The sequence below is a fragment of the Bombina bombina genome, chromosome 4 (assembly GCF_027579735.1).
Source record: "Bombina bombina isolate aBomBom1 chromosome 4, aBomBom1.pri, whole genome shotgun sequence".
NCBI lineage: Eukaryota > Metazoa > Chordata > Amphibia > Anura > Bombinatoridae > Bombina > Bombina bombina.
The window spans coordinates 653,045,980-653,072,356 of NC_069502.1; the positions used below are offsets into that span (position 1 = coordinate 653,045,980).

Below are 26,377 nucleotides of genomic sequence, written 5' to 3' on the forward strand. Positions count from 1 at the left end.
TTTGAGATGGTAATATGATGATAAATCGTATATATATATATATATATATATATATATATATATATATATAAAACCTCTGCAATATACTTTAATTATTTATTTTGCCCCCTTTTCCTGTAATTCCATTATTGTAATGAGTTTTTCAGTTCCTGTTAGAAATGGAAGAGCAGAACACTGTTATATTCCACACAGCCATTGGCTGCACACTCTAGTGACCTATTTACAACTGCCCCTAATTGGCCACAGCAGAGAAGGTAACCTAAGTTACAACATGGCAGCTCCCATTGTTTTATAGACAATGAAACTTTACATTTATTTTGTCGATATTTAAACAGCTAATGAAACTTTAAAAAATACATCTACGTGTTATTCTCAGACTAATCTTTTCTTTGAAAAAGCCGGAATTGTAAACGGCGAAACATGTTAGGGAAAGGTTGATACTTCAATTTCAACCGATTACTTATGTTTTTTAAGTTGCAAATGAGCATAGAACCTATACCTTATCAATATGGTTAACACTTATAGTTAATGTGTAAAAAAGAGATTGGGAATTTACTACAAACATTGTGGATAGTAACATTCTAAGAATATTGCAGTATCAATACAATAGTACCACGAGAGTTGCAAAACAGTGGCAGTTAACCGTACCGAGCAAGTGTTACTAGTTTAAGATCAAACAATATCAAAGTATACTTAACGGTAATGGGCAAGATCTAGAGTTATACAGGGAAAGGTTGATACTTCAATTTCAACCGATTACTTATGATTTTTAAGCTGAAAATAAGCATAGAATCTATACCTTATCAATATGGTTAACACTTATAGTTAATGTGTAAAAAAAGAGATTGGGAATTTACTACAAACATTGTGGATAATAACATTCTAAGAATATTGCAGTATCAATACAATAGCACAACGAGAGTTGCAAAACAGTGGCAATTAACCGTACCGAGTAAGCGTTACCAGCTTAAGATCAAACAATATCAAAGTGTATTTAACGTTAACGAGCAAGGTCTAGAGTTATACAGCTTATACACTATAACCTAACAACTTATATATATTTTATAAGAAGTAAAGGTAATTATAATACACCCTCAGACTTTGCTCTCATTGTAATATCATAAAAATACACACGGCTCTTACGCCATTATACTTATTTACAATTTCAAAGAATCTAAGTGACCAACAACAGGAGCGAGCCTATGTATTGAAGATATTAAGACTGAAGTGTATATAAGCCTCATACTTGAATCTATCTTTGAATGATTTTTAAAATCCAAGCAAAACGCATTTACACTTCAGACTCTATATGAAAACGAACAGCTGAACACAAGGCATAATATACTGCTGAAATTATCAGACGCTCATATAGAAAATATAAGTGTAATAGAAGCGTAATATAACCAGAATATAACCAGAAGTGTAATATAAGCGTAATACAACCAGAATATAATCAGAAGATTATCAAAGATACATATATAATAAATTATGACCTCCTTATCAGTAGCTGCAACAATTTGAACAAATACTGAAAACAAAAACTGAGAGCAGTCTGTCTAACCAATTCATTAATCTCTATGCATGAACGCTAACTAATAACAGAATACATCTTTGTCACTTTATATATAGTATTTCAAATTGAACTAGTAACCAACACATTCTAGTTCAGTCTTATAATAGTGAGGTAAAAACATATTTTTGTTGAATTACTAAAAACAATAAAAGCAACCAAACGAATCTACATGAATGTATTAACAAGGCTCAATAAACAATATAATCTGTATATCACACTGGAAAGTGCCGAAAGCACTGAATTTAAATAAATATACAGAATAGACAATTCAAAGAATATCCTTGAATTGCTTATGCCAACAATACTAGCTTTTTTGTAATATTCGTTTGCACAGACTCATATATATTCTTGAGTACGTGAACACTATCTCAAAACATAATATCTCACATTATATACCCCAAACTGTAGAATTCTAATAGAAGGTGAATATCATTTCCAACTGATAATTTTGAAATCAATTCTCCCAAGTACTACCACTCTATACTTCTATCATAAGAGATATAGAGCAGTCCAATAAATACAATTGTATTGTATATAAGCAATCAAATAGTAAAGTAATTAAATTACTATTCACCATTATCTCAGAGGGCAAGCATTGGAATTAAAATACAAACATATGTACTGCAAGATGCAGTAATACATATGCCAGAAGAATAAGGACACATTGCTGTCCAATACTCAAAAGATAATTATAATCAGATATTCCAGTAATAATATACCCTCACAGTCGTTTCCAAGTGTGTACTCTCTAGAGAATACAAGCAATACCAGTATAGCCCAATCTCCCGCAGAAAATGTTCTATGTCAATTTGTGTTTTTAATATTGTATGTGGAATTTTATTTTTAAGTGTTGAAATAAAAGTTAAATTTTAAATTGAGCATCACGTCGCCCCACACTCATAGCATTCCTACTCTAGGTTTATAATCATACATAGGGGATAGGAAGTGCTAAATATATGCATTCTATGCCGAGCCATAAATCTGTACATTTTTGGCTCATGTTTGTCGTAATCTTTTCTTTGAATGCATTATTCTAGCTAGCATTTATTTAGTGTTTAATGTCCCTTTAATGACATGCTAATGTGATGATCTGATGCACATGCAATCATGACAAGCTGACTAAGTACTGCTTTTGCACATGTAAACTGCACTCAGGAGTCCACACAGGGCTAGCAAATGTGCAGTTATAGGAATTGCAAACCTACTGCATTTTTGGGAGGGCTGTCATTTTTAAGTTTAAACAAACAAGATTTAATTTTAATGACATGTTTTTTTTATTCACATTAAGGTGTACAATAATAAGCAATATTTTTGCAGTTCAGAAAAATGACAATAATGAGTAGCACAAAATTATCATCTGTAATTATAACATAAGCATTTAATACTTTGATAAAGACACACATATATCCTAATGTTAATTTAAGTATATTATTATTATTTAAAAAAATAAAAGCTAAAACAGCATTAGAAGTACTCAGGATGCCAAGTCAACAATTTGATATTATTGAAGTAAAATAGAAAAAAATATATAAATAATGAAAACTGTTTAATACTAAATATTAATTTTACTATAAATGTTTTTATAAAGTTGATTTTTTTTTATTTTTATAATCAGGAGTGATAATGGAACATAAAAGTTAAAGATACAAGATTTTTTAAAGGTTAGACCCTTTTTAAAGGGACATTCCAGCCAAAATTGGAAACCACATGGATGCATTTCAGTATTGAATAGAAGCATTTTTGTAATTTACATGTATTAGCAAAAATGCTTCTAATAAAAGCTATAACTGTTTTAAAAGAGTATTTAGATATGCAACGTGCACCAGCATTTTAAACACAGTATTTGCTCAGAGAGCCTAAGGTGCTTGTACCATCTGGTAATGATTCAATTTGTTAATTGCTGACATGATACAAGCCCCACTGATTATCTGAGCAGCTGCAATATTTAAAATGTGGGTGTAGTGACAATATCTAGCTATGCTTCACATGCACGTGCAGAGAAAAATGTTAACACTAAAACAATGATAACTCTTACTAGACGCATTTTTGCCAATACATGTATATTGCAAATATGTTTCTATTCAAAGATGTAATTAATCTATGTGCATTTAAATTTTGACTGGAATGCCCCTTTAAACATATAAGTGTTGCATATTCTTTCTTTACTTCTCAAAGTAAACTAGGTATCTGTACGTTTTAAGGAATATGTATTAGTTATAGAAACAAATGCTGAATATGGCTACGGCACTTGCATTCACCTCATTTTGGAACCAAAGATCTATGCAAATCAAGATCTCTGTGTTGCACATTTAAACTAATACATCCTCTGCTGAAAGTTACATTTTGTCTTGACTGTCCCTTTAACAGTTCTTTGCCTGTTATAGATTTAGTTAACACTACATAGCATTCCCATACACTATATATTATTCTCTACATTGTCCATATAGTCAGACAGTAGTATAATTGTTTTTGGTATGTTTCAATACATTTGTGTATGCTATTTTGAAGCGATGCCTCTTGGAACTCTATCACCCTTTGGTTTTGAGTTGGCCTTGTGTTTTGTAACCATATGATATTTAGAATATATTCTACATTATTAAGTCCCTTTGGTGGGTCAAGTAAACTTTCTGCACTGTGTTATTGTCATAATTACTATCTTGATATGCCCTTCAGAAATTTAGCATCTATATATATATATATACTTATACTAGTGTTAAAGCCCATGTACACGGGCCAAAATATGTAAGGAAATATACCTCTTAGGAGGTTTATCTCCCTATCCCTCTATGTCTATCCCTCTGCTGTGTGTAAACAGTCAGTCAATGTTGTTCACATGCTCAGCGTACTGTGTAATCCGTATAGTAAGGGTTCTGTCAGTACACATTGATTTTGATTATCACACGTGATGCAGACACACACTACCAGCTCAGAGCAGCCAATATACCCCAGAAGCTCTCTGTTACTCTGCCCCCGGTCTCCTCCTTTCTGCTGTCACTCAGAGGCAAGGCTCCCCAGCTCTCTTTACTCCTTTTCGTGTGCCCGGGGCCGGCCGGATGGTTGTACTACTACAGGCCTGGTCTCAGCACCTGCTGTTTTTTTTTTGTGTGTATCTGTAGGATGGTTAAGGGGGGGGGGTGAGTTGGAGCAGCGAGTAATTGTGAACCCCAGGGCTTAACAACCAGCGCCGTCTCTATTGCGCATCGGCGCTAGTCGTTAAGGCAAGGTATGTTTGTCTTGTGCAGTCTCTACTGCACATGTCTGCGTTGGACAAACATACTTGGCCATTTATAGATATATAGATATATATATATATATATAAACTAAGCCCCATTTTCTTTTTCTCTGAAAGCAGATTCAGATTATACGATTTGGAAATCCATGAGCATAAGAGTCCGGTGGTTAACTAATTAGGTCTCAAGTCTCATTGACTAGCCTGGTATACCAGTATAGATTGATTGATTGATTGACTTACTTTACGACACCCATGGGCCAATAGAAAGATGACAATTCTCAGATTGCTTTGAAGGATTATAGTAATGGCCACTTGTTTTCATAGGAAAACTTACTGCCTGATGAGTACTGTACATTTTTATATTTTACCAATTAAAGATTCAGACAAAATGTGGCCCTTGCCTGTTCTTTATTTACCACCCCAATCTTTTTCACTTATGCTAGAAAAGGAATATATGTTAATGAAGATCTAAATGTGGACACTTTGTTTTAATACGGTTTTGTTTAATGGATTATATAAATTAAAGAATATAGATACATGTACATGGTGCTCATTTTGATCCATTTGGTTACCATATCAAAAGCACTTTTTTCCGCAACTGCACACAGCAGGGGGTTGTCTTTAAAAGCTTGTTTGATTATCTTGTTGATAGTCTAAGGAGGGACAGATAATCATTGATACGTCACGTTTTGGGATAAACTATTGGTTTATTAAAATCCAGTGAGTGCGGTAATTTTGTTGCCTAAATAACATGGTGCAAGTGCAGATTCTTTGTTAAAAACACACACTTACAGGCAAATCCTTTTAGGATTCTACAGAATAAGCACACAAAAAATATGAATGTTAACATGTTTGTAATCATAGTAAATTTAACCTTGTTAAAGCTTTTTATTACAATCTCAGAAATATTGTGACAGGCCCAGTGATTAAAGCTGCTTAATTAATAGCAAGATTGTGCAGTTTTGCATTTTTTCCATCAATAAGCTCAGATACAGCTTTAGTTGTTCTCTACCTTCTTTAACATCTATCACAAGTTAAAGGGACATGAAACTCAATTTTTTTCTTTCAAGATTCAGATAAATAGTAGAATGGTAAACAACATTCCAATTTACTTCTATTATTTAATTTGCTTGATTCTCTTGGTATGCTTTGTTGAAGAAATAGCAATGAACATGGGTGAGCCAATCACACGAGACATCTAAGTGCAGCAACCAATCCGCAACTACTGAGCCTATCTAGATATGCTTTTCAACAAAGGATATAAGAATAATGAAGCAAAAATTTAATGAAAAAGCAGTAAATTTGAAAAAAACAGAATTTATGCTTACCTGATAAATTACTTTCTCTTACGGTGTATCCAGTCCACGGATTCATCCTTACTTGTGGGATATTCTCAATCCCTACAGGAAGTGGCAAAGAGAGCACACAGAAAAGCTGTCCATATAGCTCCCCTCAGGCTCCGCCCCCCCCAGTCATTCGACCGACGGTTAGGAGAAAAAGGAGAACCATAGGGTGCAGTGGTGACTGTAGTTATATTAAAAATTAAATTTGAACCTGACTTAATTGCCAGGGCGGGCCGTGGACTGGATACACCGTAAGAGAAAGTAATTTATCAGGTAAGCATAAATTCTGTTTTCTCTTACTTGGTGTATCCAGTCCACAGATTCATCCTTACTTGTGGGATACCAATACCAAAGCTTTAGGACACGGATGAAGGGAGGGAACAAGTCAGGCAACCTAAACGGAAGGCGCCACTGCTTGCAAAACCTTTCTCCCAAAGATAGCCTCCGAAGAAGCAAAAGAATGGAATTTGTAAAATTTGGCAAATGTATGCAGAGAAGATCAAGTCGCTGCCCTACAAATCTGTTCAACAGAAGCCTCATTCTTGAAAGCCCATGTGGAAGCCACAGCTCTAGTGGAATGAGCTGTAATACGTTCAGGAGGCTGCTGTCCAGCAGTCTCGTAAGCCAATTGGATGATGCTTTTTAGCCAGAAGGAAAGAGAGGTAGCAGTCGCTTTCTGACCTCTCCTCTTACCAGAATAGACAACAAACAAGGATGATGTTTGTCTGAAATCTTTAGTTGCTTTTAAATAGAATTTTAAAGCACGAACCACGTCAAGATTGTGTAAAAGTCGTTCCTTCTTAGAAACTGGATTAGGACACAGAGAAGGAACAATGATTTCCTGGTTAATATTCTTATTAGAAACCACTTTTGGAAGGAAACCAGGTTTGGTACGCAAAACAACCTTATCTGCATGGAACACCAGATAGGGTGAATTACACTGCAAAGCAGACAATTCAGAAACTCTTCTAGCAGAAGAAATAGCTACTAAAAACAAAACTTTCCAAGATAATAACTTAATAGGGAATGCAAAGGTTCAAACGGAACCCCTTGAAGAACTGAAAGAACTAAATTTAGACTCCATGGAGGAGCCACAGGCTTGTAAACAGGCTTGATTCTAACTAGGGCCTGTGCAAACACCTGAACGTCTGGTACAGCTGCCAGACGCTTATGTAACAGGATAGACAGAGCAGATATCTGTCCCTTTAAGGAACTAGCTGACAGACCTTTCTCCAATCCTTCTTGGAGAAAGGACAATATCCTTGGAATCCTAACCTTACTCCACGAGTAACCCTTGGATTCACACCAACAAAGATATTTCCGCCATATCTTATGGTAAATCTTCCTGGTGACAGGCTTTCTGGCCTGTATCAGAGTATCTATAACTGATTCCGAGAACCCACGCTTAGCTAGAATTAAGCGTTCAATCTCCAAGCAGTCAGTTGCAGAGAAACTAGATTTGGATGCTTGAAAGGACCTTGAATTAGAAGATCCTGTCTCGATGGCAGCTTCCATGGTGGGACCGATGACATGTCCACTAGGTCTGCATACCAAGTCCTGCGTGGCCACGCAGGCGCTATCAGAATTACCGAAGCCTTCTCCTGTTTGATTCTGGCTACTAGCCGAGGGAGAAGAGGAAACGGTGGAAAGACATAAGCTAGACTGAATGACCAAGGCGCTATTAAAGCATCAATGCCGCCTTGGGATCCCTGGATCTGGATCCGTAAAGGGGAAGTATGGTGTTCTGACGGGACGCCATCAGATCCAATTCTGGAATGCCCCATAGCTGGGTCAGCTGAGCAAAAACCTCCGGGTGGAGTTCCCACTCCCCCGGATGAAAAGTCTGACGACTCAGAAAATCCGCCTCCCAGTTGTCTACTCCTGGGATGTGAATTGCAGATAGATGGCAGGAGTGATCCTCCGCCCATTTGATGATTGTTGGTTACCTCCTTCATCGCTAGGGAACTCTTTGTTCCTCCCTGATGATTGATGTACGCTACAGTCGTGATGTTGTCCGACTGAAATCTGATGAATTTGGCCTCCGCTAGTTGAGGCCACGCCTGGAGCGTATTGAATATCGCTCTCAGTTCCAAAATGTTTATCGGGAGAAGAGATTCTTCCCGAGACCATAGACCCTGAGCTTTCAGGGAGTCCCAGACCGCACCCCAGCCTAACAGACTGGCATCGGACGGGACAATGATCCACTCCGGTCTGCGGAAACTCATTCCCTGAGACAGGTGATCCCGAGACAACCACCAGAGAAGAGAGTCTCTGGTTTTCTGGTCCATTTGTATTTGAGGAGACAAATCTGCATAATCCCCATTCCACTGTTTGAGCATGCACAGTTGCAGTGGTCTGAGATGAATTTGGGCAAAAGGGACTACGTCCATTGCCGCAACCATTAAACCAATTACCTCCATGCACTGAGCCACAGAAGGCCGAGGAATGGAATGAAGAACTCGGCAAGTAGTCAACAGTTTTGACTTCCTGACCTCTGTCAGAAAGATTTTCATTTCTACCGAGTCTATTACTGTTCCCAGGAAGGGAACCCTTGTGAGCGGGGACAGAGAACTTTTTTCTACGTTCACCTTCCACCCGTGAGACCTTAGAAAGGCCAGAACAATGTCCGTATGAGCCTTTGCTCTGTGAAAAGACGACGCCTGTATTAAGATGTCGTCTAGGTAAGGTGCTACTGCAATGCCCCGCGGTCTTAGTACCGCTAGAAGGGACCCTAGCACCTTTGTGAAAATTCTGGGAGCAGTGGCCAACCCGAAAGGAAGGGCCACGAACTGGTAATGTTTGTCCAGAAAGGCGAACCTTAGGAACTGATGGTGATCTTTGTGGATAGGAATATGTAGGTACGCATCCTTTAGATCCACGGTAGTCATATATTGACCTTCCTGGATCATCGGCAAGATTGTCCGAATGGTTTCCATCTTGAAAGACGGAACTCTGAGGAATTTGTTTAGAATTTTTAGATCCAGGATTGGCCTGAAAGTTCCTTCCTTTTTGGAAACTACGAACAGGTTTGAGTAAAAGCCCAGTCCTTGTTCTGCAATTGGAACGGGGTGTATCACTCCCATTTTTAGAAGATCTTCTACACAGCGTAAGAACGCCAGTTTCTTTGTTTGGTCTGAAGACAAACGAGAAATGTGGAACCTTCCCCTTGGGGGAAAATCCTTGAATTCTAGAAGATACCCCTGAGCAACTATTTCTAAAGCCCAGGGATCTGGAACATCTCTTGCCCAAGCCTGAGCAAAGAGAGAGAGTCTGCCCCCTACTAGATCCGATCCCAGATCGGGGGCTACCCCTTCATGCTGTCTTAGTAGCAGGCTTCTTGGCCTGTTTACCCTTATTCCAGCCCTGCAAGGGTTTCCAGGTTGCTTTGGGCTGTGAAGCGTATCTTGCTTTGCGGCAGCAGAGGTTGCAGCAGGTCCACTCCTGAAGTTGCGAAAGGAGCGAAAATTAGCCTTGTTTTTGGCCTTAAACGGCCTATCTTGTGGGAGGGCATGGCCCTTTCCCCCAGTGATATCCGAAATAATTTCTTTCAGCTCTGGGCCAAATAGGGTTTTCCCCTTGAAAGGAATATTTAACAGTTTCGTTTTGGACGACACATCACCCGACCACGATTTGAGCCAAAGCGCTCTTCGCGCCATGATGGCAAAACCTGAGTTTTTCGCCGCTAACTTAGCTAATTGGAAAGCGGCATCAGTGATAAAAGAATTAGCCAGCTTTAGAGCATGAATTCTATCCATGACCTCGTCGTATGAAGTCTCCCTCTGGAGCGACTCCTCCAGAGCCTCAAACCAAAAGGCTGCCGCAGTAGTTACCGGAATAATGCAGGCAATTGGTTGAAGAAGGAAACCTTGCTGAACAAATATTTTCTTCAGCAAACCTTCCAATTTTTTATCCATAGGATCTTTGAAAGCACAACTGTCCTCTATTGGTATAGTTGTACGCTTAGCAAGTGTTGAAACAGCTCCCTCTACCTTAGGGACCGTCTGCCACGCGTCCCGCCTGGGGTCGTTTATGGGGAACATTTTCTTAAAGATAGGGAAGGGAACAAAGGGTACACCTGGTCTCTCCCACTCCCTAGTCACAATATCCGCCACCCTCTTTGGGATCGGAAATGCCTCAGTGTATACAGGGACCTCTAAAAACCTGTCCATTTTACACAATTTTTCTGGGACCACCATGGGGTCACAATCATCCAGCGTAGCTAAAACCTCCTTAAGCAGGACGCGGAGGTGTTCCAGCTTAAATTTAAACGCTAAGGAATCTGACTCTGCCCGCTGAGAAACTTTTCCTGTGTCAGAAATTTCTCCCTCAGACAGACCGTCCCTCACTGCCACTTCAGAGTGTTGTGAGGGTACTACAGATAAATCATCCAAAGCTTCTGATTGCTCATCCTCTGTATTTAAAACTGAGCTATCGCGCTTTTTTGGAAAAAAACTGGCAGTTTGGATAAAAATGCTGCAAGGGAATTATCCATTACTGCTGCTAATTGTTGTAAGGTAATAGGGGCCAATGCGCTAGAGGTACTAGGCATCGCTTGCGCGGGCGTAACTAGTGTCAACACATGGGGAGAGGAAGAAGGACTATCCTCATTACCTTCCGTTAAAGAATCATCTTGGGCTACATTTTTAAGTGTCACTGCATGGTCTTTAAAATGCTTAGATGTTTTAGCACACTTTAAACACAAATGCAATGAGGGTACCGCCATGGCTTTTAAACATAAAGAACAAGGTCTATCTGAAGACTCAGACATGTTTGACAGACTTAGACAGCACTACAATACAGTAAAAAACACTTTTTGAAAAAAACTTTACTGTGCCTTTAAATAATAAAAAGCACACACTTTTTTAACAAATCACCAAAAAACATCCGATCTTAATGAAATTTTCACCACATGATCCTAATGCTTTGAAATGATTACACACTAATTTTCAAATCAATTAACCCCTTATTGCCCAAACCGGAGCAAATTGAAGCAAACTACTGGTTTAACACACTACAGCACGGTGCCACAGTCTTTGCTGTGGCCCTACCTTCCTTTGGGATTATTTGTAGATGAAAATAAGCCTCCCTGGAGTCCTCCCTGCACTCTCTGGACTCTACACGTGAAGCTGCATGAAGCTGCCTTGCAAAACAACTGCGCAACTGAGGCGCGAAAATGAGGCCCCCTCCCTCTTCATTCCGGAGTTATGGGGCCTTCCTGAGTCAGATTAGGTGTCTTACAATATGCCAGGCGTAATAAAACCCCCAAAAGTGTCTAAAACACTTGAACAAATCTGAGATTACACTAATAAAGTAATCGATTTAGCCCATAACAGTGTCTACCAGTATTTAAGCCATTAACTTAAGCCATCCTTCTATACTGCGTCTCAGAAAATGGCTTACCTTCCCACATGGGGATTTCTGTCAGTCTTCTAGCATTACCAGGTCTTGTTAGAGAAAAATGACTGAGCATACCTTAAGCAGTTAAGCCTGCAAACTGTTCCCCCCAACTGAAGTTCTCCGGTACTCAACAGTCCTGCGTGGGAACAGCAATGGATTTTAGTTACAACATGCTAAAATCTTCATCACTTTCTGCCTCAGAGTAAATAGTACAAACCGGCACTATTTTAAAATAACAAACTCTTGATTGAAGAAATAAAAACTACAAATCTAACACCACATACTCTTTACCTCTCCCGTGGAGATGCTACTTGTTAGAGCGGCAAAGAGAATGACTGGGGGGGCGGAGCCTGAGGGGAGCTATATGGACAGCTTTGCTGTGTGCTCTCTTTGCCACTTCCTGTAGGGATTGAGAATATCCCACAAGTAAGGATGAATCCGTGGACTGGATACACCAAGTAAGAGAAAAGACTAAACCCCAGGTAAGAAAAATATTTTCCTAAATATGTTTTTTTCCCAAATATGAAACTGAATAGTCTGCAAAAGGAAATATACATAAACCTGACTCATGGCAAATATAAGTACAATACATATATTTAGAACTTTATATTAATACATAAAGTGCCAAACCATAGCTGAGAGTGTCTTAAAGGACCAGTCAACACAGTAGATTTGCATAATCAACAAATGCAAGATAACAAGACAATGCAATAGAACTTAGTTTGAACTTCAAATACGTAGATTTTTTTTTCCTGACAATTTTAAAAGTTATGTCTTTTTCCACTTACCATGTGACAGCCAACAGCCATTCACAAATGCATACACGTACCATGTGACAGCCATCAGCTATTCACAAATGCATACACACTTATTCTTGCACATGCTCAGTAGGAGCTGTTGACTCAAAAAGTTGAAATATAAAAAGACTGTGAACATTTAGTTAATGGAAGTAAATTGGAAATTTGTTTAAAATGGCATGTTCTATCTGAATAATGAAAGTTTAATTTTGATTGAGTGTCCCTTTAAGTAATGAAAACATACTTACCGAAAGACACCCAACCACATATAGCAGATAGCCAAACCAGTACTGAAACAGTTATCAGTAGAGGTAATGAAATATGAGAGTATATCGTCGATCTGAATAAGGGAGGTAGGAGATGAATCTCTACGACCGATAACAGAGAACCTATGAAATAGATTTCCCGTGAGGAAAACCATTGCATTCAATAGGTAATACTACCTTCACATCCCTCTGACATTCACTGTACTCTGAGAGGAATTGGGCTTCAAAATGCTGAGAAGCGCATATCAACGTAGAAATCTTAGCACAAACTTACTTCACCACCTCCATAGGAGGCAAAGTTTGTAAAAACAAAATTGTGGGTGTGGTGAGGGGTGTATTTATAGGCATTTTGAGGTTTGGGAAACTTTGCCCCACCTGGTAGGATTGTACTGTATATCCCATATGTCACTAACTCATGGACTCTTGCCAATTACATGAAAGAAATTAAAATTGCATGGTCTTTCTAAATCAAGAAAAAAAAACAATTGTGATTCACGTCCCTTTAATTGTTTGCAACAAACTGTTTAAAGAAACATGAAACGTTTTTTTTTTCTTTCATGATTCGGATATAGAATACTATTTGATTTTTTTTTCCAGTTTACTTCTTTTAAATTTGCTTTGTTTTCATGTTATTCTTTGTTGAAGAGGTATCTAGATAGGTAGTGTGCACGTCTAGAGCACTACATGACAGGACATAGTGCTGCCATCTAGAGCTATTGCCGATTTATAATGTTGGAAAACTGCTGCCATACAGTCCTGAACTTATCCTTTGTTGAAAAGCAGGAAGGCAACAAGAAACAAAGAACATTTGATAATAGAAGTACATTGGAAAGCTGTTTAAAATTGTACCTTCTATCTTAATCAATAAATATGTTTGTGGGGTTTTATGTCGCTTTAAGTTTCAATACTTTATTATGTAAATATCAAAAGTATCTTCATAGCAAAATATTGCCATTTTAATTACAGGTTGGATGCTATTACCAGGTCATACAGCATAAAGCTTAGTCTGAACATTGGTGCACTGCTCTACAGGTGGGCAGTTTTTGGCTCTTCACAGAGAAGGCAAGAGATGTGATGATTACAAAAATTGCTGGTGCGTCAACCTGAGTCTTAATAGCACCTATTTTCAGGACAGAGGTTTATGGTCCAACCCTTAAAGGGACACTGAACCTACATATTTTCTTTTGTGATTCAGATAGAGCGTGCAATTTTAAGCAACTTTCTAATTTACTCCTATTATCAATTTCTTTGTTCTCTTGCTATCTTTATTTGAAAAAGAAGGCATCTAAGCTAAGGAGCCACACAAAAGAGTGCGATATATAAAACAACCTTTATTGCTTATACAGGGTCCACAAAAGCAACGTTTCGTGCCGACAGCCTTTTTTTTTTTTTTTTTTTTTTTTTTTAAAAAAGGGCTGTGTCAGCCCGAAACGTTGCTTTTATGGACCCTGTATAAGCAATAAAGGTCGTTTTTATATCGCAGCTGGAGAAAACTCTTGTGTGTATTTTGTTGGGCTTGGTAAACCTTCTCCGTGTCTCTTTGTGTGGTGGGTGCTGTATTTCATTTGTTTGTTTCAATTTTTGGTTTAGGACTCTGGACAGCACTTGTTTATTGGTCAGTGAATTTATCCACCCAGGTTGTTCACCAAAAATGGGCCGGCATCAAAACTTGCATTCTTGGTTTTCAAATAAAGATACCAAGAGAATGAAGAAAATGTGATAATAGGAGTAAATTAGAAAGTTGCTTAAAACTGCATGCTCTATCTGAATCACAATAGAAAAAAATTGGGTTCAGTGTCCCTTTAAGTGTAAGAGTAAATTAACCCCTACATAGCCTGAGGTGCCAAGAAAAACATATAAAAATAATACTATAAGAACTTTTACTATATAGTGTCATTGTTGGCATATAAGGTAATAAGTTTGTTATATTTTAAACATTTACTTAAAGAGACACTGAACCCAATTTTTTCTTTCGCGATTCAGATAGAGCATGCAATTTTAAGCAATTTTCTAATTTACACCTATTATGAAATTTTCTTAATTCTCTTGGTATCTTTATTTAAAAAACAAGAATGTAAGTTTAGATGCCGGCCCATTTTTGGTTAACAACCTGGGTTCTTGCTGATTGGTGAATAAATTCACCCACCAATCAACAAGTGCTGTCCAGAATTCTGAACCAAAAATTGGCTGGCTCCTTAGCTTAGATGCCTTCTTTTTCGAACAAAGATAGCAAGAGAACGAAGAAAATTTGATAATAGGAGTGAATTAGAAAGTTGCTTAAAATTGCATGTGCTATCTGAATCACGAAAAAAAAATTGGTTCAGTTTCTCTTCAATGTAACAAGCTATTTTAATGAGCTCAACTAATTAGTCATCATACATTCCTCAAATAATTACATACTGTGTGTAGATGTTATAAGAATCATCCTATCTGAACTGAAAATAATGCAACAAAATAAATATCTGTGAAAAACCATTGTTTTGCACAATTACACAAATAAATCCGGCGCTAAAAATAGCCGGATGCTGCTGCCCGTGGCTATATTAGGCAACTAATGAATACAAAAAAGACAATGCAACAGCACTTTAAGAAGAGCAATATTGCAATATTTAATGGTCCTTTAAAACAGTGCAAGACATAATAGCAGTAGGATGCTTGATCATAGAGAGGGAATGATGTAAACCTGTCAATTATGTATGACTATAATAAACATGAGAATAAAAAAAGCAATACTCATAGAAGGAAAAGTGACATCAAGTTGGAAAGAAGTGCAGGAGTAATCATTTCTTCACAGAAAGGTGGTTGATTCATGGATGACACTTGCAATATAGGTGACAATTACAAATTCCAGAACCCTAGAGATATACAGAAGACTTTTCTGAGATTTAAAGACTTGTGTTTTTATGTTATTGCCAAACATTCTTCAATAGTTTTTTTGTAAGGAATTACTGACTCTGTATTAACACTCGTCTGGTAACCATTTGCTGTACGTAGCAATAAGCATGCTGATCTGAAAAGAAGGTATGCATTATTTTCTGAAAATAAGCAAAGAAAAAGGGGCTTCACAAGTTTTCAGTAGATAAAATAATAAAAAAAAATAAAAAAATAAAAAATCAATTAGCGGCAAACAACATTTCAAAATAAGTAGAATGGATACTCCTAAAATTAGAAGTAGGTCTAATAGTGATCTGTTTAACAAATTCTTCAGAGACCTGAATGTATGGTAAAGTAACAATGAACATAAATAAGAAAATAAAATGAAATTGTATCAATAAGACACTTTTGATGGTTATCCTTTTGACTTCTTTAGAATTATCTGCAAGAAAAAAAAAAGTTAATTTAGCCACAAATATCTGTTAGTATGAATTCATTAAATGGACAGACGTTTAAATAACATGTTTGTTATGCAGAATGAAACAACTTTACAATATAGTTTCATTATTTATTTTGTACACTTTCTATGTAATTTAGCTCTGAAAATTAATCAATTTCTAATTCTCAGAAATGCGTAATTCTAATTTCTAATTCTCAGTGATTCAAAATCTATGTGTTTTTATGTATAAAAGGAAAAAAAATGGGGTAAAAGGCACATTAAAAAAGGACACAAACCACATTTTTCTTTCATTATTCAGAAAGAGCATAACATTTTAAAAACTTTCCAATTTACTTATATTATTAAAGTGGCATTATTCTCTTGCTATCCTTTGTTAAAGTTGCAGCAATTAAGGAAATACTCCCAGTATTGCATTGCTGTTCCCTTGCATACCTAGGTATGCTATTCAACAAAGGTTAACAAGAGACCAAAGCAAATTAGATCATAGAAGTAAATTGGACAGTTGTTTAAAAGTGCATGCTATGTTTAAATCATGAAAGAAAAACATTTTCTTGTACTGCCTTCCAATAGATTAAAGGGATAGTAAAGTCAAAATTAAACTTGCATGATTCTGATAGAGCATGTGATTTTAAGACACTTTTAAACTAAGTTCTATTTTCATATGCGCTTCGCTCTCTTGGTATCCCTTGTTGAAAAAGAATATGCACATATCCTACACTAGTGGGAGCTAGCTGCTGATTGGTGCCTGCAGACATTTGTCTCTTGTGATTGGCTAACTAGATGTGTTCAGCTGGCTGCCAGTAGTGCAACATTGTTTCTTCAGCAAAGGGTAACAAGAGAATGAAGCAAATTTGATAACAGAAGTAAATTGAAAAGTTGTTTAAAATTATATTTTCTATCTGAATTATGAAAGAAAATGATGTGGGTTTTCTGTCCCTTTACTATATCAAAGTCTGAACGTTATTAGAACTTGCTGAAATTGTTTTTCAATGGTCTAAACTTCCCTTATTTGGAGGAGCCAATCTGGGCTAGAGTCTGAACAGTCACAACAGGGCTTGCCACTGTCATTATGTTAACAAAACCACCATACTGTGAATTAGTAAAGACTTAGCAGCACCAGGCTTATAAAGTCTGCCATGTGGACCGTCAGGTTTCAGGGCTGCTAAGCCACAATTTTCAGACTTAAATTACAGGAAAAGGGGCAAAATAAATTATGAAAGTATATGGCAATGTTTTACTAGATTAAGCATTTATATAAACAATCTCAAAGTCACTTTAACAGGCAAAATTTAATAACAACTACAATTTAATTATTTTCTGTTAAAAAAGAGAATTCATGAGTCTATTTTACACCTAGTGGAATCACTATCGTCATTGGTAAGTGTAGCACATTATATTATATTTATATTTCTGAAGTACCTTTGCCACAGATCGAAGATGAACAGGCTTTATGATAGGACTTTTATCTTCAATAGATTTTAGACGAGCTTCTTTTGCCAGTCTATTAATAAACAGCAAGCAGTTCAAATGTACCTAAAAATGATATAAAAAAATAATAAAAATGTTAAATCAGTAAACAGTAACTCAGAGTTACACTGATCACATGTCATGCATATACTTAAAGCCACTGAAAAAGGCACATGGAAGTAATACATTCACATAATTCATTTCCATTTAAAATAAATGCACATTTTATTTCAGGCTCAATTAGTGAGCCAATGAGGAGCGATATGTGAATGTAGTCTGCAATTTTGCCCAGGAGATACAATGTGCTGCTACAAGTGAGCAGGTCTTAAAGGGACACTGTACCCAATTTTTTTCTTTCATGATTCAGATTGAGCATGACATTTTAAGCATCTTTCTAATTTACTCCTTTTATCAATTTTTCTTCATTCTCTTGGTATCTTTATTTGAAATGCAAGAATGTAAGTTTAGATGCCGGCCCATTTTTGTTGAACAACCTGGGTTGTCCTTGCTGATTGGTGGATAAATTCATTCACCAATAAAAAAGTTGCTGTCCAGAGTACTGAACCCAAAACAAGCTTAGATACCTTCTTTTTCAAATAAAGATAGCAAGAGAACGAAGAAAAATTGATAATAGGAGTAAGTTAGAAAGTTGCTTAAAATTGCATGCTCTTTCTGAATTACAAAAGAAACATTTTGGGTACAGTGTCCCTTTAAGCTATGTGTTTAACCCCAATGTAGGTGCTCATCTTATAGCAAGTCATTAGTGCTAAAATAGCATGTTCTAACAAATGACTATTTAATTTTTGCATTACCAAGTCCCTTTCATACAAATAAAAACAAAACAGAAAACAAAATCGTATACTTTATGAAACAAACCTGGTGAAAGGCCAATATTTTGCTTAACTGCATATGAAATTAGATAATTAAATGTCAGCAAATCTGCACAAATGGCAAATGTAACATATATTAAAGGAACATAATTCAGATAGAACATACAATTTTAAATAACTTTGCAATTTACTTCTATGATCTAATTTCATTCAATCTCTTGGTATCCTAGGAGGGCCCAGGAACAGCACTACTGTTAGCTGCTGATTGGTGGCTACACATATATGTCTTGTCACTGGCTCATCTAATGTGTTCAGCTAACTCCTAGTAGTGCATTGCTGCTCCTTCAACAAAGTATACCAAGTGAATGAAGTAAATTTGATAACAGGAGCAAATTGGAAACTTAAAGGGATAGGAAATTGTTTTCAAATGTGCTTTGTTCTCTTGATATCCCTTGTTGAAAAAGAATATGCACATATCCTACACTAGTGGGAGCTAGCTGCTGATTGGCGCCTGCATGCATTTGTCTCCTGTGATTGGCTAGCTAGATGTGTTCAGCTAGCTGCCATTAGTGCAATGCTGTTCCTTCAGCAAAGCATAACAAGAGAAATAAAATTTGACAAATTTGACAATAGAAGTAAATTGGAAAGTTGTTTAAAATTGTATGTTCTATCCAAATAATGAAAGAAAATGTTGGGGTTTCCCGTCTCTAATATAATTTGCTCTGAATCATTAAAGAAAAAAATGTGGGTATCATATTCCTTTAAAGGAGGCAGTAAACTCTTAATGAACTCAATTATGCACATCAAGAGCACTATAACCTTTTTCTCATACAATTTTTTTTTTTAAAAGGGACATGAAACAAAAATGGTTTCTTTCACGAATCAGAGCATACAATAAAAAAAAAAAATGTAAAAAAAAAAAAAATGTACTCCTATTACCAAATTTAATTTCTCATGGCATCCTTTGTTGAAGAGGATAACTAGGTAGGTAGTGTGAACATGTCTGGAAAACTATATGCCAGGAGTTTTGTAAGAATTTTTTCACAATGTATAACACATTGTTAGATTGCATTCTGTCAAAACTGCTGACATATAGTGCTATAAATAAGTTCTTACTCCTGAGCCTATCAGCCTTTGAACAAAGGCTACGTCTTAAATGTTATGATAGAATTGGAAAGTATTTTTTAAATTTTAGTCTACAACATAAAAAATTTGTGTTTCATGTCCCTTTAAGAGACACTAATCAGAAAACAAAGCTGTTAAAATTAAGAGTGGACATGTCTGTGTTTTGACTTCCTGTTATGAAATGTGTAATACTACTGTATTGTTCCTAATAGTGACAGCCAATGAGGGCAAGTGAACACAATGTACTATGCACAGCTAGTGCCGTTTCTTATAGTCAGTGGTTTCAAGTGTACAGATTACACTATGCACAGGTAGTACTGTTACAGCCAGTGATGTCAGATGTACACAATATACTGTACACAGCTAGTACTGTTACAGCTAGTGATGTCAGGTGTACACAATATATACAGTACACAGCTAGTGATGTCAGGTGTACACAATATACAGTACACAGCTAGTGATGTCAGGTGTACACAATATATACAGTACACAGCTAGTGATGTCAGGTGTACACAATATATACAGTACACAGCTAGTGATGTCAGGTATACACAATATATACAGTACACAGCTAGTGATGTCAGGTATACACAATATATACAGTACACAGCTAGTGATGTCAGGTGTACGCAATATACAGTACACAGCTAGTGATGTCAGGTGTACGCAATATACTGTACACAGCTAGTGATGTCAGGTGTACGCAATATACTGTACACAGCTAGTGATGTCAGGTGTACACAATATATACAGTACACAGCTAGTGATGTCAGGTGTACACAATATATACAGTACACAGCTAGTGATGTCAGGTGTACACAATATATACAGTACACAGCTAGTGATGTCAGGTGTACACAATATATACAGTACACAGCTAGTGTTGTCAGGTGTACACAATATATACAGTACACAGCTAGTGATGTCAGGTATACACAATATATACAGTACACAGCTAGTGATGTCAGGTGTACACAATATATACAGTACACAGCTAGTGATGTCAGGTGTACACAATATATACAGTACACAGCTAGTGATGTCAGGTGTACACAATATATACAGTACACAGCTAGTGATGTCAGGTGTACACAATATATACAGTACACAGCTAGTGATGTCAGGTATACACAATATATACAGTACACAGCTAGTGATGTCAGGTGTACACAAAATATTGTACACAGCTAGTGAAAAATAAAAACCATGATTTAAATTGTGATTTAAATCAAATCCACCCTGGCAGCTAGTACTGCTAAAGCCAGCGATATCAGGTGTATACAATACATTGTGCACAACTAGTACTGTTGCAGCCAGTGATGTCAGGTGTACACTATTTACTGTGCACAGACAGTACTGTTACAGTCAGTGATGTCAGGCTTCTGGATAGGTCACTGGATAGGTCACTCTGCACCTGCACTACAGCTGGCTAGTAAGTGTAGGAAAATACTAAGGTGTGTTGGAAAGGTAATCAAAACACAGGCAAATTCACTCTCAAATTTAATAAGTTTAGCTGCAAGAGTTGTAATAAATATAATGGCAAAATATATATATTTAAGTAATTATTTTTTTTTAAATATCACTTTGTTACTACAGTGTCCCTTTAAGTTATATATCTTTATATTGGGGCTGAAAAGAAGAACACCTTGGCTGGCCCCTAAGGACTGACTGCAGTGTATGAGTGTGACCTAGGGCAGATCGCACATTGCAATTTTATTTTGTGTGATGTATATTTCTATACCCCCAACCACAAAACCAAATTGTCTTACCCCTGTTCTTCTTTCAGTATGGGTTTCTTTTAATACGTTTTTTTTAAATGTTACTGAATGTTCATTCTTCCTGGTTTAAGAATTTTAATATGTATTAAAAATAAAATATCTAGCTCTTTAGTGATAATTGTTCTGTTCACATCTATATGTATTTTTTTATGAATTTATAAAATATGAATTGGTTGTTTACACTGGATTCCCTTAGCATATTTAAAACAATATAAGTTTGACGCTTACTCTTCAGGCGCCAGAGGAAAACTCAATATTTTTGTTTTCATGCTTTTAATATCATATGTGTAACAATTAGCCATTAAATGGATATGAAACCCAAAAATGTTTTTTTGTGATTCAGACGGAGCATACAATTAAATAAAAAAAAAAAAAAAAAAAAAAAATGTCCAATTATTATCATCATCATCTGTTATTTGTAGAGCGCCAACAGATTCCGCAGCGCTATAAACAAAGGCGGAGTAAAAGAAATATAGGGATCAAATAGGTAGAGGGTCCTGCCAAGAGTTGCACTGTTGTAGTCAGCTCTTAAAGGATTACTTTCTGTTATAATTTTTAAGCTAAACAACTAACATATTAAAGTTAATAAACATTAATTAAAACCTACTGACCTATATTTTCTCCAAAACGAAGTTTCATAACGTTCTAAAAGTTATATCTTTTATTTGCCGATGATGTCACGTTATCCTGCCCACTATTTTCAGCACTGCATATTCAAAATACTTAAACCAATAACTTTGTGTTTAAAGCGCCATTTTGAAACCTAGGTATTGTAAACGGATTGGTACAGAGCAAAGGATACCCACGGAGTGGGTTTGGAAAACAATTAAATTTGCAGACAAGATTTCTGATATACGGTAGAGATATGTTAATGAAATGCTATTGATAAAAAGCGTATTTGGGGTAGTTAGTTAGTAACAGGCATAGAAAATATTTACTTACAGTGGCCCTTTAAGAAGGTGATCTACAAACAGCTGGACTCTTAGGCTTACATGCTAAGGGGGTTCAGGGGATAGCAATGGAGGAGAGGAACTGGTATAAAGTAAGGTTAGCATAGGTTGTAAGCATCCCTGAACAGTAGAGTCTTTAGGGAGCGCTTGAAGCTTTCAAAATTAGGGGAGAGTCTTGTGGAGCGAGGCAGAGAGTTCCACAAGATGGGGGCCAGTCTGGAGAAGTCCTGTAAACGGGAGTGTGATGAGGTAACAAGAGAGGAGGAGAGTAGGAGGTCATGAGCAGAGAGAAGGGGACGGGAGGGAGAGTATCTGGAGACAGGGTCTGAGATATAGGGGGGAGCAGTGCAGTTGAGGGCTTTGTATGTCAGAGTGAGAGTTTTGTGTTTGATCCTAGAGGCAAGAGGAAGCCAGTGAAGGGATTGGCAGAGAGGTGCAGCAGATAAAGAGTGACATGTAAGGAAGATGAGCCTAGCAGAGGCATTCATTATGGATTGTAAAGGAGCTAGGCCGGCAGGTGGGGAGACCAGAGAGGACAGAGTTGCAGTAATCGAGGCGGGAAAGAATGAGAGAGTGGATTAAAATCTTAGTTGTGTCTTGTATATGGAAATTTCTCATTTCAGAGATGTTTTTAAGGTGGAAGCGGCAGGCTTTAACCAAGGACTGAAAAAAAGATCTGAGTCAATTTACTTTTATCAAATTTGTTTTGTTACAATGATATTTTGTGTTGAAGAGATACTTATGTAGGCATCTGAAACACTACATGACAGGAAATAGTGCTGCCATCTAGTGCTCTTGCAAATGGATAAGATTCTTTCAAAACTGCTGCCATATTGTGCTCCAGAAATGGGCCTCATAAGCTTATGTCCCTGCTTTTCAACAAAAGATACCAAAAGAACGAAGAAAAAGAGGAAATTTAGAAAGTTGTTTAAAAATATCATATGCTCTGTCTGAATCATGAAAGACATTTTTGGGTTTCATATCTCTTTAAATGGCTGATTATTACACAAATGCGTAAAAAAAAAAAAAAGTGAGTTTTCTTCTGGTGCCTGAAGAGTAAGCGTCAAACTTATATTGTTTTAAATATGCTAAGGGAATCCAGTGTAAACAACCAATGCAATTTTATTGATTCATAAGCAAATACATATAGATGTGAACAGGACAATTATCACTAAAGATCTAGATATATCATTTGTAAATACATATTAAAATTCTTAAACCACGGAAAATGAGCAGAAAGAAAAACAGGAGTAAGACTACTTGGTTTTGTGGTTGGGGTATAGAAATATACATCACACACACAAATGCAATTTGGAATCTGATCTACGTCACGCTGCAGCTATATTAACGTGCCCACTTCATATTAATAATACTAAAATATAATGCAGGTCAGTGCAGCAGGGACAGAGTCACCTTCGTGTGTACCGCAAAAGCACTGCTATACACAAAGCAGATTAACCCTTTCTCTTACCAGCAGATCAATGTTGGTTTCTAGTCGCAGTTCGGGCTTGTGTTTCTTGATAATAGATTTTATTACACCGCGGGGAGCCGAGCGCTTCATTTTACCAGAGAATCAGAGATCGATATTAGAGAAACAAAATAAGCCTTATAATAGGGTAATAACCATTACAAAAATTGTACGGAAATTATAGCAATAAACAAGACATTCGTTCATTTTGAACTAAGCGCCGGCGCCAGTTAAAAACGTCACATTGTCTGTGGAACGCATAATTTTAGCTGGAACGGTTTGATGACGAAAAGTGAACATTGCAAGTGTACTGGCGGAACGGTAGCGGCTAGATTCCATCCGTCTAAAGGACCTGTGCTGACATCACATTAGTCACGTGACTACATTAATCACATGGTATAGAGACTGAGGAAGCAGACTGGCGGGAGACTCAAATCAGTATCGGACGCTGCTGTTTTACTCATGCAGTGGTGCAGTCATGATGTACTTGGTCAGGACTCAGTAGTTGTTATCTATGTTTATGCTGACAAACAAACAAATAAACAAGAATGTGGCAAAGGAGTGAGAAGAAAATGTGTTTTAATGAAACAAAAAGCTGGGATCCTGATAAGAGGCTTTTATAATAGAAACCATAGATTTGGATTTTGTCTTTATTTCACGTCAACTCTGAATACTGGGAAAGTTCTCATTTGTTCCTTGGGAGCTTGGGTGTGGGAGAAGGGTAAAATCTGAGTCTGAGTTTAGCACTCTAAATTATTTTCTCGGCCATATCGCATTATTTTACTTCAAAAATTGGTATGGGGGGTTCAGATGAGGGTTACCAACAATACTGCAGTATTTGTGTCTCAAGAAACAAAAGGGGAGCTATATTTTGGGGGTTTAAAGTCCCTGTTCTCCTTAGAAACTTTCCCCAGCCAGCTCTGCTCACCTACATGGATACATTGCATCAAACCATCAGCCTACATATTTGTATACATTTCTGCAGGTTTTTATACATTTGTAACTACTGTACACAGCTCTGTCAGTACCAACTGTACAAACTGCTGAGAAAATAATGTTCACACATCAGACCACTTTTCTATTTGTTGGCCGTTTGGGACCAAGGTTATTTTTACATTTTTGCGGTGTTTGTGTTTAGCTGTAATTTTCCTCTTACTCATTTACTGTACCCACACATATTATATACAGTTTTTTTTTCTCACCATTAAATGGACTTTCTAAAGATACCATTATTTTCATCATATCATATAATTTACTATAAAATATATTAAAAAAATAATAGCGATAGTTACGTTGTAACACTGATATCTGTCAGGAATCCCTGAATATCACTTGACATGTATATAAAAAAATTTTTTATAGTAGACAACCCAAAGTATTGATCTAGGCCCATTTTGGTATATTTCAAGCCACCATTTCACCGCCAAATGCGATCAAATAAAAAAAATGGTTAACTTTTTCACAAACTTTAGGTTTCTCACTGAAATTATTTACAAACAGCTTGTGCAATTATGGCACAAATGGTTGTAAATGCTTCTCTGGGATCCCCTTTGTTCAGAAATAGCAGACTTATATGGCTTTGGCATTACTTTTTGGTAATTAGAAGGCCGCTAAATGCAGCTGCGCACACTGTATTATGCCCAGCAGTGAAGGGGTTAATTAAGTAACTTGTAGTGAGTTTGTAGGTTTAATTTTAGCTTTAGTGTAGTAGACAACCCAAAGTATTAATCTAGGCCCATTTTGGTATATTTCATACCACCATTTCACCGCCAAATGCGATCAAATAAAAAAAAAAAATCATTAACGTTTTCACAGTTTTAGGCTTCTCAATGAAATTATTTACAAACAGTTAGTGCAATCATGGTACAAATGGCTGTAAATGCTTCTCTGGGATCCCCTTTGTTCAGAAATAGCAGACATATGACTTTGCCATTGCTTTTTGGTAATTAGAAGGCCGCTAAATGCCGCTGCACACCACACTTGCCCAGCAGTGAAGGGGTTAATTAGGTATTTTGTAGGGTTAATTTTTAGCTTTAGTGTAGAGATCAGCCTCCCACCTGACACATCCCCCCTCAAACAGCTTTTTTCCCTCCCCCAGCTCACAATTGTCACCACCATCTTAAGTACTGGCAGAAAGTCTGCCAGTACTAAAATAAAAGGCATATATATTTTTTTTTCACATCTTTTTCATTTTCTATATATAATCTGCAGTGTTGGATCCCCCCTTAGCCCCCAACCTCCCTGATCCCCCCCCCCCAAACAGCTCTCTAACCCTCCCCCCTCTACTCAGTTGACGCCATCTTGGGTACTGGCAGCTATCCGCCAGTACCCAGTTTGGTTAAAAAAAAAAGCCTTTTTTTTTATATTGAAATACATAAATCACAATTTTCTGTAGTGTAGCTGCCCCCCTCATATCCCTACCCCCCCCCCCCCCCAGATCCCTTTCCAAAATGTTTATTTTCAACTCTCCCAAATTTCTGTATTGTAGCGGTCCCAGTTCCGCCCGCTCTCACAAGCCCCTGCGAGCTCCCGCCCACATGCGCATGCAGCCGCTCGCACACCCGGCCCCTACTTCCGGTAACTAAAACTAGGGTTGCCACCTCAGCCATGTTTTCCTGGACACTTATGAGTTACACATGATGCAGGGTGTGCTGGGAGGAACATGTATTGTGTTTCTGGACAGCACTATTCATATTCCTCCCTGCACACCCTGCAGCATGTGTAACTTATAAGTGTTCTGTATTTTAACGGACGGGTGGCAACCCTAAGTCTAAAACGGAAATTGACCAGCGATGGGCCGCCCACCCGCCTCACTTC

At 37.2% G+C, this 26,377-nt stretch overlaps 1 protein-coding gene across 1 annotated transcript; it reads right to left on the reverse strand.

Moving 5' to 3' along the window:
- Positions 1–15,192: 15,192 nt before the first annotated feature.
- CENPW (centromere protein W) lies at positions 15,193–23,886 on the reverse strand. Its single transcript, XM_053709131.1, has 3 exons — positions 23,564–23,886; positions 17,362–17,475; positions 15,193–15,924 (listed from the first exon to the last, which is right to left on the reverse strand). Exons 1-3 carry the CDS (start codon positions 23,651–23,653, stop codon positions 15,898–15,900), a joined length of 231 nt encoding a protein of 76 aa, XP_053565106.1. The 5' UTR covers positions 23,654–23,886; the 3' UTR covers positions 15,193–15,897.
- Positions 23,887–26,377: the final 2,491 nt, after the last annotated feature.